This window comes from Bos taurus, chromosome 8 (genome assembly GCF_002263795.3).
Source record: "Bos taurus isolate L1 Dominette 01449 registration number 42190680 breed Hereford chromosome 8, ARS-UCD2.0, whole genome shotgun sequence".
NCBI lineage: Eukaryota > Metazoa > Chordata > Mammalia > Artiodactyla > Bovidae > Bos > Bos taurus.
Window position 1 is genome coordinate 81453681 of NC_037335.1, and position 25222 is coordinate 81478902.

At 44.7% G+C, this 25222-nt stretch overlaps 1 protein-coding gene across 8 annotated transcripts in view; it reads left to right on the forward strand.

Annotated features, from left to right (window-relative positions):
• The window catches only part of AOPEP (aminopeptidase O (putative)), a 422219-nt gene that overhangs the window by 256325 nt on the left and 140672 nt on the right, over positions 1-25222 (forward strand). For 6 of the 8 annotated variants that reach the window (XM_059889131.1, XM_059889130.1, XM_059889129.1 and 3 more), the window contains one exon: positions 1150-1259. In XM_059889131.1, the coding sequence (XP_059745114.1) occupies positions 1150-1259 (110 nt within the window). 8 annotated transcript variants of the gene reach the window in all.

A 25222-nucleotide genomic window follows, 5' to 3' on the forward strand; every position in this document is an offset into this window, starting at 1 on the left:
AACACAGTCACACCAGTGACTAGGTCTTCAACATAGGGTTTCTGCTGGGGGAACACAATTCAGTCCATAACAACAGGACACACAAATTTTGTTGATCATGTCACCGCTGCTAGCTACTTGGCACTTCTGTCTCTCCCTGAATGGCAACCTGCACCCTGGCCAACCCTAACCTTCCCCATTTTTAAAACATTTCACACTCTTTCCAGGCCCCATGAGCTTTGTACATGCTTCCCCTCTTCCTGAAATTTCTCCTCTCCTGGCTGACTCCTGCTTTCCCTGAGGACCAAACCCCATGTCCTCCACAGGAAAACCTTCCGAACACCCTGGTTGTCCGGGGGCTTTGGGGTCCTTCTTCAACCCCTACCATCACTGGACTCCAGTGGTTAACATTCTCATCTGTCTCCCTGGACTCCTCAAGTTCGTAGTTGTGTCCATTATGTCCCCAGGGCCTAGCAGAGACTCAGTAAATATCTGTTAGTTTCCAGGAATGCCTGTAGACACTGACAGTTCGCTCCCCAGTGGATGTCCTGCCTCCCACCCCACCCACCCCCCACTGTGGCATTTAAAGCCGAGGGGCCTTGTGAGCACACGGATGACAGCAGCCAGTTCTGCCCAGTAGGGCAGGGGTGATGGCCTTCCCGCCCGAGAGGGAGTCTAGGCATTGGGCTCTTCCTGGTTATATGCAAACAGAGCCATCTGGGTTACGTTAGCTCCACTGTAAACAGCCCTTAACAAAACCGGGGGCTGGGAAAAAACAGGAGGTAAATGGAGGGGACCTTTCCCACCCTGTGCGCAAAAGACAAGGCAAGAAAGGGCTGGATGGAATCAGAGTGGAAACCGGCCCCTAGGGAGGTCTGCTCTCTCCAGGGCAGGACGGACGGGGCGGGAGTCGGGTGGGGGGAGAGGGAGGCTGTTGGACAGGGAGCACCTCCCAAACAGGCAGCACGGGAGGGAGGGCTGGTTCTTCGTTTGAGGACCTAAAAGACCTCTTTGGCCCTCGGACTTTCCCTGTGGGGCACAAGGCACAGTGCGGGCTGTCTGTGCCATCCCCCCTGAAACAAAGCCCGCCACTCCATTGGGCGGCTCTGACTCTGCAGAGGACAACAGTGACTGTTTTGTGCATGTGTGTTTGTGCGTCTGTGCTCCAAGCAGCTGGCCCCCCACGAGGCCCGGGAGCAGCAGGAGCTGAGGGCTTGCCTACGCTGGCGTCGCCTCCAGGACGAGGTGCAGAACTCCCCGGAGGAAATGCAGGTGTTGAGGTAAAGCCCCCATGATCCTGTCACCTTCCCGTCCTCCCTGTCACGCTCCTGCTTCCCTTCAAGGCACATCCAGGCCATGTCTTAAATCTGCTGGGTTTCCTTTTTAAATTAAATTGGGCTAGATTACTCATCCTCCCAGGGATGTGACTGTTAACATTTTAAGTCTTTCAGGGCGTGGGTTTGGATTTGCCTTCTGACATTTTCCTGGTGTCTGTGTTAAGGAAAAAAAGGGCCATTTCCCGGATCAAATTCTTCATTTGAAGTTTTAATAGTCACTTTACACGGTGACCATGGACTTGGAGAAGGTGAGGGTCTGGTAGCCTGGCAGACAGTAACCCTTTAAAGCCAAAAGGAGAAAAGAAAAAAAAAAAAAGCCTTTAGGAAAATATTGATTCCTAAGTGTTTAGTAGTAACAGATGTTTGTGTCAATGGGGCCTTTTGTTCCGGCTGGGTCCCCGGCAGGAGGCCACTCCCGTGCTGGTGGGAGGATTCTACTCTTGGCTCCCTGGTTTTATTTTCAGAGCGTGTCTTGCAGCACTTGTAGGATTACTTCTCGCCATTTCACCATTTTTTTTTGGTTTCTCTCCTCTCTTTTTCTTCACTTCTCTAAATAGTTGTTTATCTGAAACCTTGAGCCTAGGCCCCAGGAGCACTGTGGTTACTATGGCAACAGAAGCTTTCCTCCTGCCCCCCTGTTGACTGGAGCCAAGCCTTTGGAATCTGCAGTCAGACAGGTGGGAAGGCGGCCATCCAGGGATCACCCCTTATTTTAGATGGCAGCCCCCAGGGCCAGTCTACCACCTGGATAGAAGCCTGCCTGGACCAGTTCTGTTGCCACTTGTTTTTAAATAAAACCCCCCTCTGCAGTGACTGCACACTAAGGCCGGGGTCTGAGGGAAATGCCGAGTCCAGCCTGACCCCGGCGAGGCTGGCCAGTGCTTTTGTGCAGCAGCGCTGGGTGTGGCCGCTCTTCCCAGGGAGATGTCTTCCCTCGCACACTAACCGCAGGCGTCAGCTGACTCATCCATTGTTTAGGAGCCAGGAGCCTGCCCTCCCCACCCAGTGCCACTATGAGCATCCTTTCCCTCAGCTGCCAGAATGGTGACACCCATGGCCGCTGTGGATAGGGTCCCCGTTCTCTCGGAAGTTTCACTTAGCAGAGACCCTCGTGTGTGCACAGCTAGTTACAGGCAGTAAGAAGCTGATGCGACGGGAACCCGGAGATTTGTAGTAGGGAGGGTGGGGAGTGCCTCTTGGAGGAGCACCAAGGCCTGGAGGCAGGAAAGGGCCTGGCATGCTGGGATTGAGGAAGAAAGGAAGGTGGTGGTGTGGTTGGAAGGTCGGGAGAGGCGGATGGGAGCTGAATCATCCGGCCTTGTCCTGAGTTGCTCCAGGGCCTTATGGACAGAGGATCTGATCTGTCTGGTGTTTTTACACTGCTTCCCTGGCCACTGTGTGGCATGGACTGCAGGCAGCAGATGAAAAGCAAAGAGAAGGGTTTGAAGGCTGCAGTAGTTTACACTAGCGGTCCTGGTGGCAGTGGGGTAGACGCAGGAAGCAGACCTGTTTAAGACATGCTTTGGCAGTGGAAGCGGCAGGTCTTTGGTCTATTGAATATGGAGAAAAGGAAAATGAAAATGTCCAGAATGACTTCTAGGCTTTTGACTTGAGCAGCTGGGTAGACAGATGGTGATGCCATTTGGTGAGATGGTAAAGACTTTGGGAGGAGCAGGCTTTGGAGGGAAGAATAAAGATTTTGGTCTTGCGTGTTGTTAAGTTTGATGTGCCAAATAGACATTCAGTATGGAGAATGCAGTGGGGTTTACAAGTCAGGAGCTCAGTGGAGAGACTGAAACATTCACCCTATGGATACGTACAATTCTGAGCCCGTTGAAATCAGCAGGTAGGAAAAAAACGTAAGAGAAGAGGTTGGGAGGAAGATGAGGAGTCAGCAGAGAAACTGGGGAAATCAGTGTAGAGAAAACCCAGAGGCCAGGAGTCATGGAACCCAGGAAAGAAGATGAGGCAAGAAGGTGAAGTGGGGTGTCAGATGTTGCCGAGGGGTTTGTAAAAGGGATGGAGAGAAGTGACCTTTGTTTGGATCACATGAAAGATGTTGGTGACCTTGACATGCATGCATTTATTCATGAGTTGTGGAAAAGGGAGTCAGATTGAAGTGGGTAGAGAGTGAATGGGAGGTCAGGAAGCAGAGACACCGAGTCTGGGCTTTGTGAGAGGAGTTGTGCTGGGAGGGGAGCAAGGTGAGGGTCTGGGAGTTTTAAGGCGGCTGATGCAGGAACAGACTGGTGTACGAGCTGTGTAACTTCACCAATCCCGCCAAGACTCAAGGCTCTCAAGACTCAGTTTCCCCGCTTTCCAAGTCTCTTAAGTCCCTTCGATGCTTCCAGTTCTGAATGACCACAGACCATCCGAGTGGGTAAGGATATTATAGCTAAAGTTAGTTGACGCAATGTGTTCCCAACATATAAACAGCCAGATGTCCACTGGGAAGTCAGTACACACATGCAGAGAGCCTTGTCTCAGGGGTTCATGGAACTTCTGACGTCCAAGAGCTTTTCCTTTGTGTGTGGAGCTGGGAGAAGGAATACACTATTTTTAGATCCTTGTGCTAGAAGGCTTATTATGGCATTTGTTTTTCTTCGTATTCAGAAATTGTGTTTGCCTAAATTTAGGCTAACCATGAAATGAGTGCATTTGAAAGATTGTTGCGCATCAGTATGGAAAATATTGTTATCAGATGCACTTACAATGAAGAGGAAATGTTTCTGAACCTGCCCTGAATTGTATAGTCTCAGTTCAGTTTACTCCCATCCCTTAGAATTCTCCCTTAAATGGGCACAGAGAACCTAGAATGACAGAAAGTGGAAGGAAAAACCAGGGTTGTAAACATTTATTCTCAGATTTTTGTTTTAATACACAAATAAGACCTTGGGAAAGAAGTCTCATAAAATGATAATCAAAGATGCTATCTTTTCCCCCTTTCTTTTAAGATACCCCATGGTCTTGAAATAATGGACCAAGAACAATTTAGAAGTCTTGGTTTCACATTGCCAGATGCAACAGAAGCTTCAACTTATCTTTGCAACAACTTTCAACATGGTTGACCACTCTTTCTAAAAACACTTTCTTCTCTTGGCTTCTGTGTCACAGTCTCCTTGATTACCTTCTGCTTCACTGATGGTCCTTCCTCACCTCTCCTGCTGGCTATTTCACATCTTCACTTAGGTGACTCGTGGTTTTGAAAGACTGGTTACAGTGTCCAACATCATATAGCTGATTAAGAGCAGAGTGGGGGTTGAAATAATCCTCTTTTCCCTACCCTATCTCCTTGACTCTGAAGAACTCGATATAGCATTTAGTTGTAGTAAAAAGAAAAAAAAAAAGAAAGAAAGAAAACTCCAGGCATCTTGAACTGTGGAAGGACATGAAGGTTGTGTTGAAAAAAGACTTTTTGGACCAAAGCATCTTTGTGTTTTTACACATGAGTGTGTCTGATGATTTCAGTCAATATAGGGAAACAGCAAATTCAGTATTGTGTTGATGATATTAAAGGAGTATTAACAAAGTGAGAAGAGAAAAATTAAAATTATGTTTGTCTCTGACTTGCTAATTTCAGTCATTTATAAGACCTGTTCCATTTGTACCTTCCATATTCCCAGTGTTGAATTACAGCTCTCATCAAATGTGTCTTAAATCGACCTAGTGGTAAGTTTTATTTGGTTCCTTGTGTTTTCCTAGCTCTCTCAGCCTTCACTGGCTGGGGAGCCTGTAACGTGCCTGCAGGCACAGTTTCAAAAGGCTAGGGTCACATTACTACTGGCTCCACGCCTTTTCTCATTTGTTAATTATTAAAATGCCTTTCCCATAGACGAGACCCCAGTGGCTGTCTCCAGACCCTCCCTCACCTCTCCACCACCCCGGGCAGAACCGTTCAGCCTGCAAAGCCTGATCTTACTGCCGTTCCACTCTCCCCTGCCTGGAGCCACTGCTTTACTCTGTCCTATTCCTTTCCCCAACCCCCGGCCTAAAAGCCCCTCCCTTGTCCAGTGTAGCAGCCATGACTCTTGATAAGCAAGGTGCCTTCTGAAAGGCTCCCGTGCCTCTGGTCTCCAGGGTATAGCTACATCCAGCCTCTTCCAAGTGCTTTCAGTTAGCGTACCATGACTGGCCAGCAGGATGGAAGAGCTCCGGTGGCAGGGTCAGAAGAAATCTCTGTTGGTTTTTATTGTTTATGATTTATTATCACTTCCCCCCTTTTCTGGATTCATTGTTAAAAGTCAAGCTCGTGCTGAGAAAACCTTAAAATATATCACGTTGAAGAGGTGCTGACAAGCCCAGAGTCTGACGTGGCTCTTTCTAGCTACTGCCTCCACAGTTGATATGGTTCTAGAGAAATGTGAGCTCTTTTCCTATCTTCCTCGTGAATCCCTCGCTGCTCCCCCCGCCCCATTACAAAGACATCCCATAATAAGAGGAAACCCTTCAAGTCTGTAACTCTATCTATGGCCAAAATGGAATGTTCCCGACACGAGTCCTTTGAATTTGCACAGTACCTAAGCACTGCTTTCCATTTTTCCCTTAAAAGCCTATGTGTAAACCTTCTCTAGTATGCATGAAGTCTTCACCTTTAAAGTTTTTCTCAAAATTCTTATTTCTAATCCTTCAAGAACACAGCAATCTTTTCCCACCCACGTGTGGGAACGTGTCCATCCACAGCCACACAAGCCTTTCTCATGGAAAAACTCCAGCCCAGGGCGTCAGTCTTCACCACTGCTCCTCCACCCTGAGCCTGAACAATCCTCGGAATTCTTCTTTCAGTCTTCACTGGTCCTGCGGGCACAAATAAATCCCTTCGCTCCTCCTTGGGCAGCTCCCTTCTGTGTTGCCTTTGGTATCTATTCCAGACCTTCCCCACCCTCCCTTCCTTCTCTTGCTCCTGCCCCAAAGGAAAGACTGAAGCCACCAGCCTTTGATTCTGTAAGCACATCAGCATCCATGTCTATCCTGACCTCTCAGATGTCTGAGTGCCATCCTGACAGTCTCAGTACAGCTAAAGAGAAATGACTGGTTCCAGAAACAGAACTAGAAATGAATATGCCTTGATGCATATCACAGAGCTACATATATGAGTAAGCTTTAGACCCCTCTGCCTATAAGGGAGATGCGAAGGAAGATTGGCATACCATGGAAGAAGTTCCCGTCACTTTGGACATGAACTGGGTCACAAGTCTAGGGAAAATTGTTCCTAAGGGCCCGGTGCCCTTATGATCACCAGATTCTGTAAACATAGTTTACCTTATTAGGCTTAACTCATTAGGCTCCTCTCCTCTTAATCTTACCCTATTAGGCTCCTCTGCTTGGTTTGGTACTGTTAATAACTCTTTCCTTCTGGAAATTTCTATCACCTGACTTTCATGGCTGCCCCTCTTCTGGTTCTCCTTGGTCCCCTCTGCTGTCCCCCTTCCATCTCCTTCACAGTCTTCATCTTCCTGTACTTAGAGTTGGCCTTCCCTAGGGGACCCCCTCCCGACTGCTCATCCTCCTGGAGTGGTTTCATTTAAACACTTTCTCTTAGTGGGGGTTCCTCCGAAGCAGATGAAATTCTTGTCAAAGAGATTTGTTAGGAAGAAGTCTCAGAAGGGGAAAATGGAAGGGAGAATTGATGGCCAAGCCGGGTGCCATGATATCAAGTCAGGTTATACAGGAATGCTCTGGAGGCAGTGTGGGTCAGCTTCAGAGTGGTCCCCATCAGGGGCAAGGAGCCCAGAGTGTAAATGTTCCAGCACCTGTCATCATTGCTGAGAGAGAAACACATTCCAGATGCTTCTGGTTCTTGTGTTCACAGGCGAAATAGGCTCAGGCAACCTGAGGGTCACATCTGACAGAGTCACAGAGAACATGCCAAGAGCTTACGTGAACACAAATGATGAAAGGGTCCCACGGGATATGAGTGAGGCATGGGCACAGCTGGCCACACCTGTCATCTGTGCTGCAGGCTCCCAAACCTCCAACTCTCTCTTAAAGATCAGATGTGAATGCTGAACTGTCCATATGACACCATCCCTCCCTGGTGGCTCAGATGGTAAAGAATCTGCCTGCAATGCTGGAGACCCAGGTTCCATCCCTGGGTTGGGAAGATCCCCTGGTGAAGGGAATGGTTACCTACTCTAGTATTCTTGCCTGGAGAATCCCCATGGACAGAGGAGCTTGGTGGGCTACAGTCCATGGGATCGCAGGAGTCAGACACAACTGAGCAACTAACATCTTCATTTTTCTTCTTTCTTTCTCCCTGTAGCCCGCTGGGCTCTTCTGTCCATAGGGGGTCTCCAGGCAAGAATACTAAATGCCGGGTGCTTGATAAATGCTGAAGAAGTGAATGTTGTAGACAACATGATCTCTGTCTGAGTCTCTTTGTAATTATTCAAAGTTGAAATATTGTTCACAAGAGAGTAGATAGACAAATTCTAGGCTGCATCCTCAGAATTCAAAGAGCTAAGAGTTTAATATTTGTAAGCTTATTTAGAAAGGGCCATTCAGAAGACGTGAGGCTTGAGCTTGGAGGGTAAGAGAGAATTGCATTGACGCTAGTAAAGCAGTGAAGGGAAAGGAGCTCAATGAGCAAAGCCTGGCAGGCATAAACAGTGAATTGATTGTGGACATAGCCATTAAGTGAGAAATGGGTTTCCTGACTAGGAGAACTGTTAAGAACCTATGAGACTGAAGGTGGACCAGGCTGAGTAATAGAGTTCCTTTGATGCCAAATTCAAGAGTTTGCATGTGACTGTCTAGGCAGTGGGAAACTTTTTTCAGTTCCAAGAATGACATAGTGAAAATGGAATTCTGGGAAGATTACCCAGCCTTTGGGATAACATACAATCAGAGAGAGAGTGTAGAGAGGCCAGATAGAATTAGATGGCTGTTTTAGGCTCAGAGGTTAAAGCTTCTGTCTGCAATGCAGGAGACCTGTGTTCGATCCCTGGGTCGGGAAGATCCCCTGGAGAAGGAAATGGCAACCCACTCCAGTATTCTTGCCTGGAGAATCCCATGGACGGAGGAGTTTGGTGGGCTACAGTCCATGGGGTCACAAAGAGTCAGACACGACTGAGTGACTTCACTTTCACTTTCAGGAACCCAAACCTGAGATTTGAAGAGCTTGGGACCCTCTTCTTAAATGGTCATTTGGGGTTTTTCAAAACTGATTGAAATGTCTATACAGCTTCAAGACAGCTTCTAATAAAAGGATGTAAAGCTGTCTCTGATCCTAGATAAGGACCGACCCAATAAAGGAACTGGTTGAATATGTGAGCTTTGTGAAGTTTGTTACGACTTGAACAAGGTGAAGGGCAACAGTCCCAGTGCCTTCTTGGCCAAGACCTAGTCTACCCTGCCTCTTTTTAGAAAAAAAAATCGTCTGAGAATGCAGACCTAAACTCTCCAGAGCTCATTAGTGCTCAGTTCTCAACCCAGGAAAAGTAGCATCGGGTTAAGTCAGCCCTGAAGCCAAACGCCTGGATTTGAGTCCAGTGTTGACTCCACTACTTGCTATATGACCTTGAGAGAGGTACACAACCGTACTGATCTTAGCTCCTCACGGCAGAACGGGAATAGTAACACAACAGTTTCCACTTTGTAGGTGAATGTGAGCAATGAATGTGATGAGTACATACAAATCACTTAGAACACATGTGTTAGACTAAATCACAGGAAATTGCCATTTTGATACATCTAAAATGACTGACTATTGTGAATTTCCTGTGGTTCAACTTATAGTAAATACTCAACACGTGTTAGGTACTGTCATCTAGACCCTCTGGCACCAGATACATGTTTGCTCAATGAGTGACAGAGGGCTCAAGGATGCAGCCCCATGGCCAGCCTCACTCTATCCTGGTTTTTTCTGGTTTCTATCTCTTCTTTTGTGGCTGCCACCCTCCAGCTGGCGACCACGGAGGCATCCTGCTCCTGTCTCTTTACCAAGCAGAGCCTAGAAACACCTACCTTTCCTCCTCACAAACTTGCAATTGGCTGGAATGTTCCAAAGTGAATTTTGCTAAGAAGTTAAGAGAATTTTTTCTTCTAAATAGTTATTGGCCACACCCCACACAGCATGTGGGTTCTTCGTTCCCCAACCAGAGGTTGAACCTGAGCTCCCTGTAGTGGAAGCTCAGAGCTTCTACCACTGGACTCCCAGGGAATTCCCAGAAGAGCATTTTTTTTAAAGTAGAAGAACGCCTGGTTACAAATAGAAAGGGTAAGATTAAAAGCAAGCACACCACGCCACCACCCCCATCCCCCCAAAAAATCTGAACATTAAAGAAAGATGCTCAAATGAACAGCCTGAGGAAAGAATTAACTTGTCAATGCTTCTAAGACTGTTGGGAACCTACTTCTGGTCTAATCTCTACAGAAGGGCCACCCTGGTGTCCCCTCTGGCTCTGCTCTGTACAGCTTCCCTGGCCTCTATGCAGAATCTGACTACAGCCCTGAGAAAAAAAACGTTCTTTGGTCTATGGCCTTCAGGAGTTCTTGACCGAGCTCAGACCACTAGCACTGGCCTGTGAGGTTCTCGATATCTGTATCTTGGAGCTCTTGCCCTCCACCCTCCATCACCCAGGCTCAAGGTCCCCTCCACCCCATTATCCCTGTCTGCTTTACTGTTTCTGTTTTTTTGTTGTTTTTAATTTGAATCACACATGCTGGGCAGCTATCTGTATAGTCTGCTTCTACCCTTTCGTGACAGGAGGTTGCTGTACCTGTGCCAGCATTTTCTGAAAAACTGGAGGGGCTCCCAGCCAACCAGAAACAGACCCTGCCCTTTCCTGTCTCAAAGGCCAGCTCCACCCCCTTGAGCTGCCCACTCAGTTCCTGAGGGTGGAGGGACAACCTCAGCTCACACTTCTTTTACTCAGCAAAGATGACAGACACATCCTGAATAGTTGACTCAAATAACCCTTCCTTCTTCATTTTTCAGACCATTCTCTAGTTACTCATCACTCAAGTATTTCTAAGGGAGGGGTAGAATTCTCTTTGATAGGCCCATAATTACATATGTAATATACCTGGTGTTTCTTTTTTGCAATAGCATTTAGTAGACTACATTCTTTTTAAATATAGAAAAACATAAAGAAGAAATAAAGTAGTTCATAAGCACTACTAGTTAACCATGTTTAAAAAAAAAAGAAAACTCGGTTTCAGTTTCATTTCAGTTGCTCAGTCGTGCCTGACTCTTTGCGACCCCATGGACTGCAGCACGCCAAGGCCTCCCTGTCCATCACCAACTCCCAGAGTCCATCCAAACCCATGTCCATTGAGTCGGTGATGCCATCCAGCCATCTCATCCTCTGTCATCCCCTTCTCCTCCTGCCCTCAATCTTTCCCAGCATCAGGGTCTTTTCAGATGAATCAGCTCTTCTCATCAGGTGGCCAAAGTAGTGGAGTTTCAGCTTCAGCATCAGTCCTTCCAATGAACATTCAGGACTGATTTCCTTTAGGATGGACTGGTTGGATCTCCGTGCAGTTCATGGGACTCTCAAGAGTCTTCTCCAACACCACGGTTCAAAAGTATCAATTCTTCTGTGCTTAGCTTTCTTTATAGTCCAACTCTCACATCCATACTTGACTACTGGAAAAACCATAGCCTTGACTAGACGGACCTTTGTTAGAAAAGTATAAAATTCCATCCCTACCACTGTAGTCCTCACCCTGAGATAATCATATTGTCTTGTGAATCCTTTGGAAAATAAGCCTTATAAGCATATATGCATAATTTTTCTATATTGCAACCCTGTGGGGTACTGATTCATTATAACACTATTTGCTTATAAAATATTTTCCTAAAAAATAATTCCTATATTACATAAACCACTCTATAATAGTTCACTCCTATTTTGCTCATCCTCTGAGGATATCTCATGCCCTCAGCCAATTCTAGCACTATCTACATTACATTCTTGGGTAATGAGTATTAATTTGCCATTCAGAAAAACTCTGAACCAGTGAGTACTTTTGCCTGTAATCTCATGTAATCCTAAATTGACTCTCTTCTACAGATTATTTGTCTACTCCTCATATGCTTTGCATTTAGTTTGTGTTTTGGCCAATTGTTTTGACCAAGAATGACTGACAAAAGCTGTACAACTATTTGATTGAACCTGCTGCAAAGACACAAGAGAAGAATATCTTGGTGGTGGTTTAGTCACTAAGTCATGTCCGACTCTTTCGACACCATGGACTGTAACCTGCCAGGCTCCTCTGTCCATGGGATTCTTTAGGCATGAGTACTGGAGTGGGTTGCCATTTCCTTCTCCAGGGGATCTTCCTGAGCCAGGAATCGAACCTGGGTCTCCTGCATTGCAGACAGATTCTTTACTGACTGAGCTACGAGGGTAGCCCAAAATATTAACAAATAGTAAAAAAAATTTTACTATGTAAAATTTTTTAATAAACCCAATTTCATAGTGGCTCCTCCCCTTTTCAAGTCAATGGTTGAAGAGAGAAGGGATAAAAAAGAGGGATTGTATTTCTGTTAAACATTGTACTGTAGGGTCTAGTCAAAGTAACTAGCCAAGAAAGTAAAATAAAAGACATTCACATTGGAAAGGAAGAAGTAAACTATCTTTTTATGGATGACATAATCTATATGGAAAATTCTAAAGAATCCACCCCAAACACTGTTAAAACTAATAAACAAGCTCATTAAGATTGCAAGATACAAGAGCAGTATACAGAACATGGTTGTGCTTCTTTCTGTTTTAATTAAATATTGTGTTAGTTTCAGGTGTACAGCAAAGTGATTCAGTGATTATATACACACACACACACACACACACACGCACACACACAGATGCTGTGCTCACATGTGTGCTCAATCATGTCCAACTCTTTGCGACGCCATGGACTCTAGCCCACCAGGCTCCTCTGTCCATGGGATTTTCTAGGCAGGAATACTGGAGTTGGTTGCCATTTCCTTTGCCAGGAGATCTTCCTGACCCAGGGACTGAACTGTCTCTTGCATCTCCTGCACTGGCAGCAGTTTATTTACCACTAAGCCCAAGAAGCAATGGCACCCCACTCCAGTACTCTTGCCTGGAAGATCCTATGGAAGGAAGAGCCTGATGGACTACAGTCCATGGGGTCGCTGGGAGTCAGATGTGACTGAAGGACTTCACTTTCACTTTTCACTTTCATGCATTGGAGAAGGAAATGGCAACCCACTCCAGTGTTCTTGCCTGGAGAATCCCAGGGATGGAGGAGCCTGGTGGGCTGCCGTCTATGAGGTCACACAGAGTTGGACATGACTGACGCGACTTAGCAGCAGCAAGCCCAAGAAAGACAGATATCTTTTTCACATTATTTTCCATATAGGTTATTTACAAGATATTGACTATAATTCCCTGTGCTATACAGCAAATCCTATTGTTTACCTACTTTATATATGGTAATGTATATCTGTTAAGCCCAAATTCCCAATTTATCTCTCTCCTTGACTTCCGCTCTGATAACCGTAAGTTTGTTTTCTATGCCTATGAGTCTGTTTCTCTTTTATAAATAAGTTAATTTCTACTATTTTTTAGATTCCACATTATAAGTGATATCATATAATGTTAGTCCTTCTCTGATACTTCACTTAGTATGTTAATTTCTAGGCCAACCCATGTTGCTGCAAAATGACAATCTTTCTTTATTTTTTAGGGCTGAGTAATGTTCCATTGTATATATTGTACCACATCTTCTTTACCTATTCATTAAGACAGTTGTGTTTCTTAACACTAGCTATAATAATCTGAAAAGTAAATTAAAAGACAAATTCATTTATAACATCAAAAATGACAAAATACTTAGGAATAAGTTTAACAAAAGAAGTGCAAAACATCCTAAAAACTATAAAACTCTGTTGAAAGAAATTGAAGAAGAACTGAATAAATGGAAAATCATCCTGTGTTCATGAATTGAGAGATAGGGTTGTTAAGATGCAATCCTCCCCACACTGATCTACAGATTCAATATAATCCCTGCCAAAATTTCAGCACTTTTTTTTTTCTTTTTTGCAAAAATGGACAAGCTGATCCTAAAGTTCATATGGAAATTTAAGAGACCCAGAAAAGCCAAAACAATCTTGAAGAACAAAAGCAGACTACTCATACTTCTCAGTTTTAATACTTACTACAAAGTTACAGTGCACTTCCAAGGTGGCTCAGTGGTAAAGAATCTGCCTTCCAAGCAGGAGATTCTGGTTTGATCCCTGGGTCAGGGAGATCCCCTGGAGAAGGAAATGGCAATCCACTCCAGTATTCTTGCCTGGAGAATCCCATGGACAGAGGAGCCTGGCGGGCTACAGTCCATGAGGTCATAAGAGTTGCACATGACAACAATAAATAACAAAATTACAGGAATCAAGACAGATGGTACTGGCAAACGGGCAGACATGCAGGTCAATGGAATAAAACTGAGAATCTGGAAACAAACACTGTCATTCACGGTCACTTAGTTTTTTGGGTTTTTTCTTTTCTTTTTGGTTGCACTGGATCTTTGTTGCTGCGCCAGTGTTTTGCTAGGGGCTACTCTTGGTTGTGGCGCCCAGGCTTCACAATGAGGTGTTTTCCCTTGTGGAGCACAGGCTTTAGGCACATGGGCTTCAGTAGTTGCAACATGGGGGCTCAGTAGTTCAGCTTAACTGCTCCATGGCATGTGGAATCTTCTTGGACCAGAGATCTAACTCGTGTCTTGGCAGGTGGGTTCTTATCCACTGTGCTGCTGCTAAGTCGCTTCAGTCATGTCTGACTCTGTGCGACCCCACAGACGGCAGCCCACGAGGCTCCCCCATCCCTGGGATTCTCCAGGCAAGAACACTGCAGTGGGTTGCCATTTCCTTCTCCAATGCATGAAAGTGAAAAGTCAAAGTGAAGTCGCTCAGTCCTGTCCGACTCTTAGTGACCCCATGGACTGCAGCCCACCAGGCTCCTCCGTCCATGGGATTTTCCAGGCAAGAGTACTGGAGTGGGGTGCCATTGCCTTCTCCACTTATCCACTGTACCACTAGGGAAGTCCAGTGAGTTGGTTTCTGACAAGGGTGCCAGAACTATTCATTGTGGGAAATAATATTCTTTTCAAAAACTGGAAATAGAACTGCCTTATGATCCGGCAATCCCACTGCTGGGCATACACACTGAAGAAACCAGAATTGAAAGAGACACGTGTACCCCAATGTTCATCGCAGCACTGTTTATAATAGCCAGGACATGGGAGCAACCTGGATGTCCATCAGCAGATGAATGGATAAGAAAACTATGGTACATAAACACAATGGAGTATTACTCAGCCATTAAAAAGAATACATTTGAATCAGTTCTAATGAGGTGGATGAAACTGGAGCCTATTATACAGAGTGAAGTAAGCCAGAAAGAAAAACACCAATACAATATACTAACGCATATAACCCTGTATACGAGACAGCAAAAGAGACACTGATGTATACAACAGTCTGTTGGACTCTGTGGGAGAGGGAGAGGGTGGGATGATTTGGGAGAATGGCATTGAAATATGTATAATATCATATATGAAACGAGGCACCAGTCCAGGTTCGATGCACGATACTGGATGCTTGGGGCTGGTGCACTGGGACGACCCATAGGGATGGTATGGGGAGGGAGGAGGGAGGAGGGTTCAGGATGGGGAACACATGTATACCTGTGGAAGATTCATTTTGATATATGGCAAAACCAATACAATATTGTAAAGTTAAATAAAAAAAAAAAGAAAAGAAATGTGCATGGGACAGCTAGAAATTCCCCATAGAGACGAATGAAGTCAGACTCTCTGCTTCACATCACATACAAAAACAGACTCAACATAGATCAAGGACCTAAATGTAAGTTAAAGCTATTAAAGTATTAGGGGGAAAAGCCGTAGGTATAAGTCTTCATGAGCTTGGATTAAGTAACAGTTTCTTAGATATGACACCTCAGTCAGTTCAGTTGCTCAGTCGTGTCCAACTGTTTGCAGCCCCCATGAATCGCAGCACGCCAGGCCTCCCTGTCCATCACCAACTCCCGGAGTTCACTCAGACTCATGTCCATCGAGTCAGTGATGCCATCCAGCCATCTCATCCTCTGTCGTCCCCTTCTCCTCCTGCCCCCAATCCCTCCCACCATCAGAGTCTTTTCCAATGAGTCAACTCTTCTTATGAGGTGGCCAAAGTACTGGAGTTTCAGCTTTAGCATCATTCCTTCCAAAGAATCCCGGGGCTGATCTCCTTCAGAATGGACTGGTTGGATCTCCTTGCAGTCCAAGGGACTCTCAAGAGTCTTCTCCAACACCACAGTTCAAAAGCATCAATTCTTCCGTGCTCAGCCTTCTTCACAGTCCAACTCTCACATCCATACATGACCACAGGAAAAACCATAGCCTTGACTAGACGAACCTTTGTTGGCAAAGTAATGTCTCTGCTTTTGAATATGCTATCTAGGTTGGTCATAACTTTCCTTCCAAGGAGTAAGCGTCTTTTAATTTCATGGCTGCAGTCACCATCTGCAGTGATTTTGGAGCCCAGAAAAATAAAGTCTGGCACTGTTTCCACTGTTTCCCCATCTATTTCCCATGAAGTGATGGGGCCAGATGCCATGATCTTCGTTTTCTGAATGTTGAGATTTAAGCCAACTTTTTCACTCTCCACTTTCACCTTCATCAAGAGGCTTTTTAGTTCCTCTTCACTTTCTGCCATAAGGGTGATATCATCTGCATATCTGAGGTTATTGATATTTCTCCCAGCAATCTTGATTCCAGCTTGTGTTTCTTCCAGTCCAGCGTTTCTCATGATGTACTCTGCATATAAGTTAAATAAGCAGGGTGACAATATACAGCTTGATGTACTCCTTGTCCTATTTGGAACCTGTCTGTGGTTCCATGTCCAGTTCTAACTGTTGCTTCCTGACCTGCATACAGATTTCTCAAGAGGCAGATCAGGTGGTCTGGTATTCCCATCTCTTGAAGAATTTTCCATAGTTTATTGTGATCCACACAGTCAAAGGCTTTGGCATAGTCAATAAAGCAGAAATAGATGTTTTTCTGGAACTCTCTTGCTTTTTCCATGATCCAGCAGATGTTGGCAATTTGATCTCTGGTTCCTCTGCCTTTTCTAAAACCAGCTTGAACATCAGGAAGTTCACGGTTCACATATTGCTGAAGCCTGCCTTGGAGAATTTTAAGCATTACTTTACTAGCGTGTGAGATGAGTGCAATTGTGCAGTAGTTTGAGCATTCTTTGGCATTGCCTTTCTTTGGAATTGGAATGAAAACTGACCTTTTCTAGTCCTGTCGCCACTGCTGAGTTTTCCAAATTTGCTGGCATATTGAGTGCAGCACTTTCACAGCATCATCTTTCAGGATTTGGAATAGCTCAATTGGAATTCTGTCAACTCCACTAGCTTTGTTCATAGTGATGCTTTCTAAGGCCCACTTGACTTCACATTCCAGGATGTCTGGCTCTAGGTGAGTGATCACACCATCATGATTATCTGGGTCGTGAAGATCTTTTTTGTGCAGTTCTTCTGTGTATTCTTGCCATCTCTTCTTAATATCTTCTGCTTGTTAGGTCCATACCATTTCTGTCCTTTATCGAGCCCATCTTTGCATGAAATGTTCCTTTGCTATCTCTGATTTTCTTAAAGAGATCTCTAGTCTTTCCCATTCTGTTGTTTTCCTCTATTTCTTTGCATTGATCGCTGAAGAAGGCTTTCTTATCTCTTCTTGCTATTTTTTGGAACTCTGCATTCAGATGTTTATATCTTTCCTTTTCTCCTTTGCTTTTTGCTTCTCTTCTTTTCACAGCTATCTGTAAGGCCTCCCCAGACAGCCATTTTGCTATTTTGCATTTCTTTTCCATGGGGATGGTCTTGATCCCTGTCTCCTGTACAATGTCATGAACCTCAGTCCATAGTTCATCAGGCACTCTATCTATCAGATCTAGGCCCTTAAATCTATTTCTCACTTCCACTGTATAATCATAAGGGATTTGATTTAGGTCATACCTGAATGGTCTAGTGGTTTTCCCTACTTTCTTCAATTTCAGTCTGAATTTGGCAATAAGGAGTTCATGGTCTGAGCCACAGTCAGCTCCTGGTCTTGTTTTTGCTGACTGTATAGAACTTCTCCATCCTTGGCTGCAAAGAATATAATCAGTCTGATTTCGGTGTTGACCATCTGGTGATGTCCATGTATAGCGTCTTCTCTTGTGTTGTTGGAAGAGGGTGTTTGGTATGACCAGTGCATTTTCTTGGCAAAACTCTATTAGTCTTTTCCTTGCTTCATTCTGTATTCCAAGGCCAAATTTGCCTGTTACTCCAGGTGTTTCTTGATTTCCTACTTTTGCATTCCAGTTCCCTATAATGAAAAGGACATCTTTTTTGGGTGTTAGTTCTAAAAGGTCTTGTAGGTCTTCATAGAACCGTTCAACTTCAGCTTCTAAGAGTCATCAGGGAAATGCAAATCAAAGCCTCAGTGAAATATTACTTTATACTTACTGCTACTGCTACTGCTAAGTCACTTCAGTCATGTCTGACTCTGTGCAATCCCATAGACGGCAGCCCACCAGGCTCCCCCATCCCTGGGATTCTCCAGGCAAGAACGCTGGAGTGGGTTGCTATTTCCTTCTCCAATGCATGAAAGTGAAAAGTGAAAGTGAAGTCGCTCAGTCGTGTCCGACTCTTAGCGACCCCATGGACTTCGGCCTACCAGGCTCCTCCATCTATGGGATTTTCCAGGCAAGAGTACTGGAGTGGCGTGCCATTGCCTTCTCCGTTATACTTACTAGAATGTGCTAAATCACTTCAGTTGTGTCCAACTCTTTGTGACCCCAGGCTCTTCTGTCCCTGGGATTCTCCAGGCAAGAATACTGAGTGGGCTACCATGTCCTCCTCCATGGGATCTTCCTGACCCAGCGATCAAACCCAAGTGTCTTATGTCTTTTGCATTGGCAGGAGGGTTCTTTACCACTCGGCTACCTGGAAAGATAATCAAAAAGGATAATGAGGATTTGGAACAATTAGAACCCTCATACAGTGTTGGCGGGAATATAAAACAATAATGGCTCCTTTGGAAAGCAGTCCAGCAGATCCTCAGAAGTTTAAACATAGAATTACCATGCAAACCAGAGATTTCACTTTGAAGTTTACATGAGAAATGAACACATAAGTTCATACAAAAACATGTACAGGAATGTTCATAGTAGCATTATTCTTAAAAACCAAAAAATGGAAGCAACCCCTGTCCATCAACAGATGAATTGGTAAATAAAATGTGTTATATTCATACAATGGAATATTCATTGGCCATAAGAAGGAACTGAAGCACTGGCCCCTGCTACATGAGTGGATGAATCTCGAAAACACCATGCTAACTGCAAGAAGCTAGACATAAAAGGAAATGTACGATTCTATTTATCTGAAACATCCAGAATAGGCAAATCTATAGAGATAAGAGAGCTTCCCCGATGACTCAGGGGTAAAGAAACTGCCTGCAATGCAGGAAACTCAGGAGACATGGGCTCAATTCCTGGGTCGGGAAGATCCCTTGGAGGAGGGCATGGCAACCCACTCCAGTATTCTTGCCTGGAGAATCCCTGGTCAGAGGAGCCTGGCAAGCTACAGTCCATAGGATCACAAAAGCTCAAACATGACCAAAGCGACTGAGCACACGTGCACATTGAGACAAGTAGACTAATGGTTATCAGGGTCTGAGGGAGAAAGAGCAAATGGAAAGTGACTGCTTATGGGGTTTCTTTTGGGGGTCATGCAAATGTTCTGGAATTCGATACTGGTGGTGTTTGCACAACCTTGTGAGTATACTAAAAACCACCGAATTACACATTTTTAAAAAGGTGAATTTTATGATATACAAGTTGCATCTTTTCTCAATTGTTTAAAAAAGAGAGAGATTGATAGAAAGCACTGGATGTTGTATAACGTCACTGTAGCCTTAGTAGGGTTGACCAGCAGTTTTCCAAAGGAGAGATAGAAGGAGAACTTAATGCATGAGGCAGCCACTGTCCTCAGGGCTGTGGATGTGACCAGAGGAGCCACTCCCAGTGCTGGATGCCAGGAAGACGTCGCCATGGTGTCTGTGGTATAACACCCCACGCAGAGATGATTCATTTCAAAGGAAGCATCCATCAAGTATAAGTATATACACACTAGTGTGTGTGTTAATTTTTTCCACCCTGGGTAATCCTGATGATTGTGCTGTTATTGACACACGAAAGGCTTTTTTTTTTTACTGCTCCAAAGTATTCCAGGTTATGGATATTCCATGACTGACTAACCACTTGTTTGGACATGTTGATAATTTCTAGTTTTTTGCTTTTACAAACCATACCGTGTGGACTAGTCTTACCTTACACTTACCATTAGTGCACAGCATATTAAATGTAAGGCCTCAATAGAGTATTGAGTACAGAGCTGCTCTCCCAGCTACTCATCCTATTTTACATCCAGGTGTGTGTTGGGCTTCAAACTCGGGCGACTCCTCCATCCCCTGCCACCTCTAGTCCCCAGCATGGTGCCATTCTCCACCCAGGAGGGAAAAGTCCTTCTCCGTTCCCACAGACCATCTGCTCCTCTTTGAGTCATAAGAGGAAACGATCCTTCCCATCACTTCAGCGTACGGCTCCACACATGCTGTCAGTGTTCAAAGCGTGCTTCTAACCTCCCCTTGTCAAGTGAAGTCATATGTGTTTCATTTGCCTCTTTCTGAGATAAAGTCATGGAGTTTTTGTTTTGTTTTGACATTACCAAAAAGTTTTCCATAGCAGACTGACAGCTGGTATTCTGTTACGATCACCCTGGCCCTGAACAGTGAGAGGCCCCTTTTATCCTGGTTTATGAGGATACTAGTTCAGGTATGTTGCATTCACCTCTCAAAGACAACACTGTACAAAAAGTAACGAGAACCTTGTATTGCTTGGATACGATGCTCTTTAGCTAAGCCGAGCCCCAAATATAAGTGGTTGAATAAAATTCAGTTATGGTTCCTCTAATTCATTTAGGGTTTTTTTGTTTGTTTTACATCAAAATCACCCCTTATGGATTTAGTGAGGCTAAGGCTGCCAAAATCAGATTGATTATATTCTTTGCAACCAAAGATGGAGAAGTTCTATACAGTTAACAAAAACAAGACCAGGAGCTGACTGTGGCTCAGACCATGAACTCCTTATTGCCAAATTCAGACTGAAATTGAAGAAGGTAGGAAAAACCACTAGACCATTCAGGTATGACCTAAATCAAATCCCTTATGATTATACAGTGGAAGTGAGAAATAGATTTAAGGGCCTAGATCTGATAGATAGATAGAGTGCCTGATGAACTATGGACTGAGGTTCATGACATTGTACAGGAGACAGGGATCAAGACCATCCCCATGGAAAAGAAATGCAAAATAGCAAAATGGCTGTCTGGGGAGGCCTTACAAATAGCTGTGAAAAGAAGAGAAGTGAAAAGCAAAGGAGAAAAGGAAAGATATAAGCATCTGAATGCAGAGTTCCAAAGAATAGCAAGAAGAGATAAGAAAGCCTTCCTCGGTGATCAATGCAAAGAAATAGAGGAAAACAACAGAATGGGAAAGACTAGAGATCTCTTCAAGAAAATTAGAAATACCAAGGCAACATTTCATGCAAAGACGGGCTCAATAAAGGACAGAAATGGTATGGACCTAACAGAAGCAGAAGATATTAAGAAGAAGTGGCAAGAATACACAGAAGAACTGTACAAAAAAGATCTTCACAACCCAGATAAGCACGATGGTGTGATCACTCACCTAGAGCCAGATATCCTGGACCTTAGAAAGCATCACTACGAACAAAGCTAGTGGAGGTGACGGAATTCCAGTTGAGCTATTTCAAATCCTGAAAGATGATACTGTGAAAGTGCTGCACTCGACATGCCAGCAAATTTAGAAAACTCAGCAGTGGCAACAGGACTGGAAAAGGTCAGTTTTCATTCCAATCCCAAAGAAAGACAATACCAAAGAATGCTCAAACTACCGCACAATTGCACTCATCTCACATGCTAGTAAAGTAATGCTCAAAATTCTCCAAGCCAGGCTTTGGCAATACGTGAACCATGAACTTCCAGATGTTCAAGCTGGTTTTAGAAAAGGCAGAGGAACCAGAGACCCAATTGCCAACATCCGCTGAATCATCAAAAAAGCAAGAGAGTTCCAGAAAAACATCTATTTCTGCTTTATTGACTATGCCAAAGCCTTTGACTGTGTGGATCACAATAAACTGTGGAAAATTCTGAAAGAGATTGAAATACCAGACCACCTGACCTGCCTCTTGAGAAACTTATATGCAAGTCAGGAAGCAACAGTTAGAACTGGACATGGAACAACAGACTGGTTCCAAATAGGACAAGGAGTACGTCAAGCTGTATATTGTCACCCTACTTATTTAACTTGTATGCAGAGTACATCATGAGAAATGCTCGGCTGGAAGAAGCACAAGCTAGAATCAAGATTGCGGGGAGAAATATCAATAACCTTGGATATGCAGATGACACCACCCTTATGGCAGAAAGGGAAGAGGAACTAAAAAGCCTCTTGATGAAGGTGAAAAGGAGAGTGAAAAAGTTGGCTTAAATCTCAACATTCAGAAAACGAAGATCATGGCATCTGGTCCCATCAGTTCATGACAAATAGATGGGGAAACAGTGGAAACAGTTTCAGACTTTATTTTTTTGGGCTCCAAAATCACTGCAGATGGTGACTGCAGCCATGAAATTAAAAGACGCTTACTCCTTGGAAGAAAAGTTATGACCAACCTAGATAGCATATTCAAAAGCAGAGACATTACTTTGCCAACAAAGGTTCGTCTAGTCAAGGCTATGGTTTTTCCCATGGTCATGTATGGATGTGAGAGTTGGACTGTGAAGAAAGCTGAGTGCCAAAGAATTGATGCTTTTGAACTGTGGTGTTGGAGAAGACTCTTGAGAGTCCCTTGGACTGCAAGGAGATCCAACCAGTCCATTCTGAAGGAGATCAGCCCTGGGACTTCTTTGGAAGGAATGATGCTAAAGCTGAAACTCCAGTACTTTGGCCACCTCATGCGAAGAGTTGACTCATTGGAAAAGACTCTGATGGTGGGAGGGATTGGGGCAGGAGGAGAAGGGGACGACAGAGGATGAGATGGCTGTATGGCATCACTGACTCGATGGACGTGAGTCTGAGTGAACTCTGGGAGTTGGTGATGGACAGGGAGGCCTGGCATGCCGCAATTCATGGGGTCGCAAAGAGTCAGACATGACTGAGCGACTGAACTGAACTGAAGGCTGCATAGCGATTGATCTTCCCTCATAGCTCAGTGGATAAAGAATATGCCTAAAAGGCAAGAGACCAGGGTCCTATTCCTGTATTGGGAAGATCCCCTGGAGAAGAAAATGGCAACCCACTCCAGTATTCTTGCTTCGAGAATCCCATGGACAGAGGAGCCTGGCAGGCTACAGTCCATGGTGTCAGAGTTGGACATGAGTTAGTGACTAAGCCACCACCACCAACAAGGCTGCCTAGCAAACCTACTAACTCCATTATACTGGAGGAATGATGTTTTACTTCTAAATGCTGCAGCTTAAATATACTCTGGGCTCTCTTACCTCATAAAATCATGGACTATTAGGTCAGAAAGGACCTTAAAAGTGGTTTTGCCTAACCTTCTATATCCCTGACAGCCACCCAGCTTCTACCTGAATATTCCGAGGGTTCTGTCCTCACCGCCCCTGTGGGAACTGCTTGTCTTGGAACAGCCTTCCTTAGCTTAGGCTGGAGACTGCCTGCATATAGAGTCTGTCCTCTTAGCCCTCATCTCCAGAGTTGCACAGGATTTGCCCCTTCTCCCCCAAACAATCCATGTATCTGTAGACCGTGGTCTTTCCTTTCCTCATCGCTAGGTCTCAGGGTTGGGAGCACACTTCCTTCCTTGAGTGTAGTTCTTCGCTGTTCTCTTTGTTGACAGTGGCCTTCTCCAGTGGACACCTGAACTGAATACAGTGCTTTATTTGAGGTCACACCTGTGAAGAGTGCCCTGGCACTATTATTGCTCCCCTTCATCTGGATAACTCAGAAAAGAAAGGACAGCTATTAGTAGAGTTAGTTGAAGGCACTCACATGTAGACCATTATTGTTGTTCAGTCACCAAGTTGTGTCTGACTCTTCATGACCCCATGGACTGCAGCACGCCAGGCTTCCCTGTCCCTCACCATCTCCCGGGGTTTGCCCAAGTTCGTGTCCATTGAATCAGTGATGCCATCCCACCATCTCATCCTCTGTCAGTATCTTCTCCTGCCTTCAATCTTTCTCAGCATTAGGGTCTTTTCCAGTGAGTCAGCTCTTTGCATCAGGTGGCCAAAATATTGAACATATTCCATTTTTAAACCTGGTATTATACACCTTCTCAGGGCAGTCTTACCATTCCAGTTCAGTTCAGTTGCACAGTCGTATCCTACTCTTTGCGACCCCATGAATCACAGCACGCCAGGCCTCCCTGTCCATCACCAATACCCAGAGTTCACTCAAACCCATATCCATCAAGTTGGTGATGCCATCCAGCCATCTCATACTCTGTTGTCCCCTTCTTCTCCTGCCCCCAATCCCTTCCAGGATCAGGGTCTTTTCCAATGAGTAACTCTTCGCATCAGGTGGACAAAGTATTGGAGTTTCAGCTTCAGCATCAGTCCCTCCAATGAACACCCAGGACTGATCTCCTTTACGATGGACTGGTTTGATCTCCTTGCAGTCCAAGGGACTCTCAAGAGTCTTCTCCAACACCACAGTTCAAAAGCATCAGTTCTTCAGTGCTCAGCTTTCTTCACAGTCCAACTCTCACATCCATACATGACCATGGGAAAAACCATAGCCTTGACTAGATGGACCTTTGTTGGCAAAGTAATGTCTCTGCTTTTGAATATGCTATCTAGGTTGGTCATAACTTTCCTTCCAAGGAGTAAGCGTCTTTTAATTTCATGGCTGCAGTCACCATCTGCAGCGATTTTGGAGCCCCCAAAAATAAAGTCTGACACTGTTTCTACTGTTTCCCCATCTATTTCCCATGAAGTGATGGGACCAGATGCCATGATCTTCATTTTCTGAATGTTGAGCTTTAAGCCAACTTTTTCACTCTCCTCCTTCACTTTCATCAAGAAGCTTTTTAGTTCCTCTTCACTTTCTGCCATAAGGGTGGTGTCATCTGCATATCTGAGGTTATTGATATTTCTCCCGGCAATCTTGATTCCAGCTTGTGCTTCTTCCAGCCCAGCGTTTCTCATGATGTACTCTGCATATAAGTTAAATAAGCAGGATGACAATATACAGCCTTGACGAACTCCTTCTCCTATTTGGAACCAGTCTGGGGTTCCATATCCAGTTTTAACTGTTGCTTCCTGACCTGCATACAGATTTCTCAAGAGGCAGATCAGGTGGTCTGGTATTCCTCTCTCTTTCAGAATTTTCCACAGTTTGTTGTGATCCACACAGTCAAAGGCTTTGGCATAGTCAATAAAGCCTTGACTTAATTGAAAAAGCGGATTCCTATGCATATTTTTTTCCTTAGTTACATTCATTGAGTGCTTCCAATGTACTAAACACTATTCTAAGCACTGTACATACACTTAATTAATCCTCAAAATGGCTCTAGGTACCAGTAGTGTCTTCCTCCCCATTTGACGAAAGAGGAAACAGTAAGCGTATAGCAAGGGACCAGCTTTCTGCCTCTAGGAAGAGGCAGGGCCAGGATGAAAGCAGACGCAAGTCGGGCTCCAGAGCCCTCTCTCCCTGCTGTCTGCCCCGATCCCCAGCAGGATTCCCTGTTAATTCTCATTGCTCCTATTGATCTCACCTACTATTCGTTTATTGTTTTGGAAAGCCACATCATCACCTCTTGCTGCCTGTTGAGTTTACAGACAATT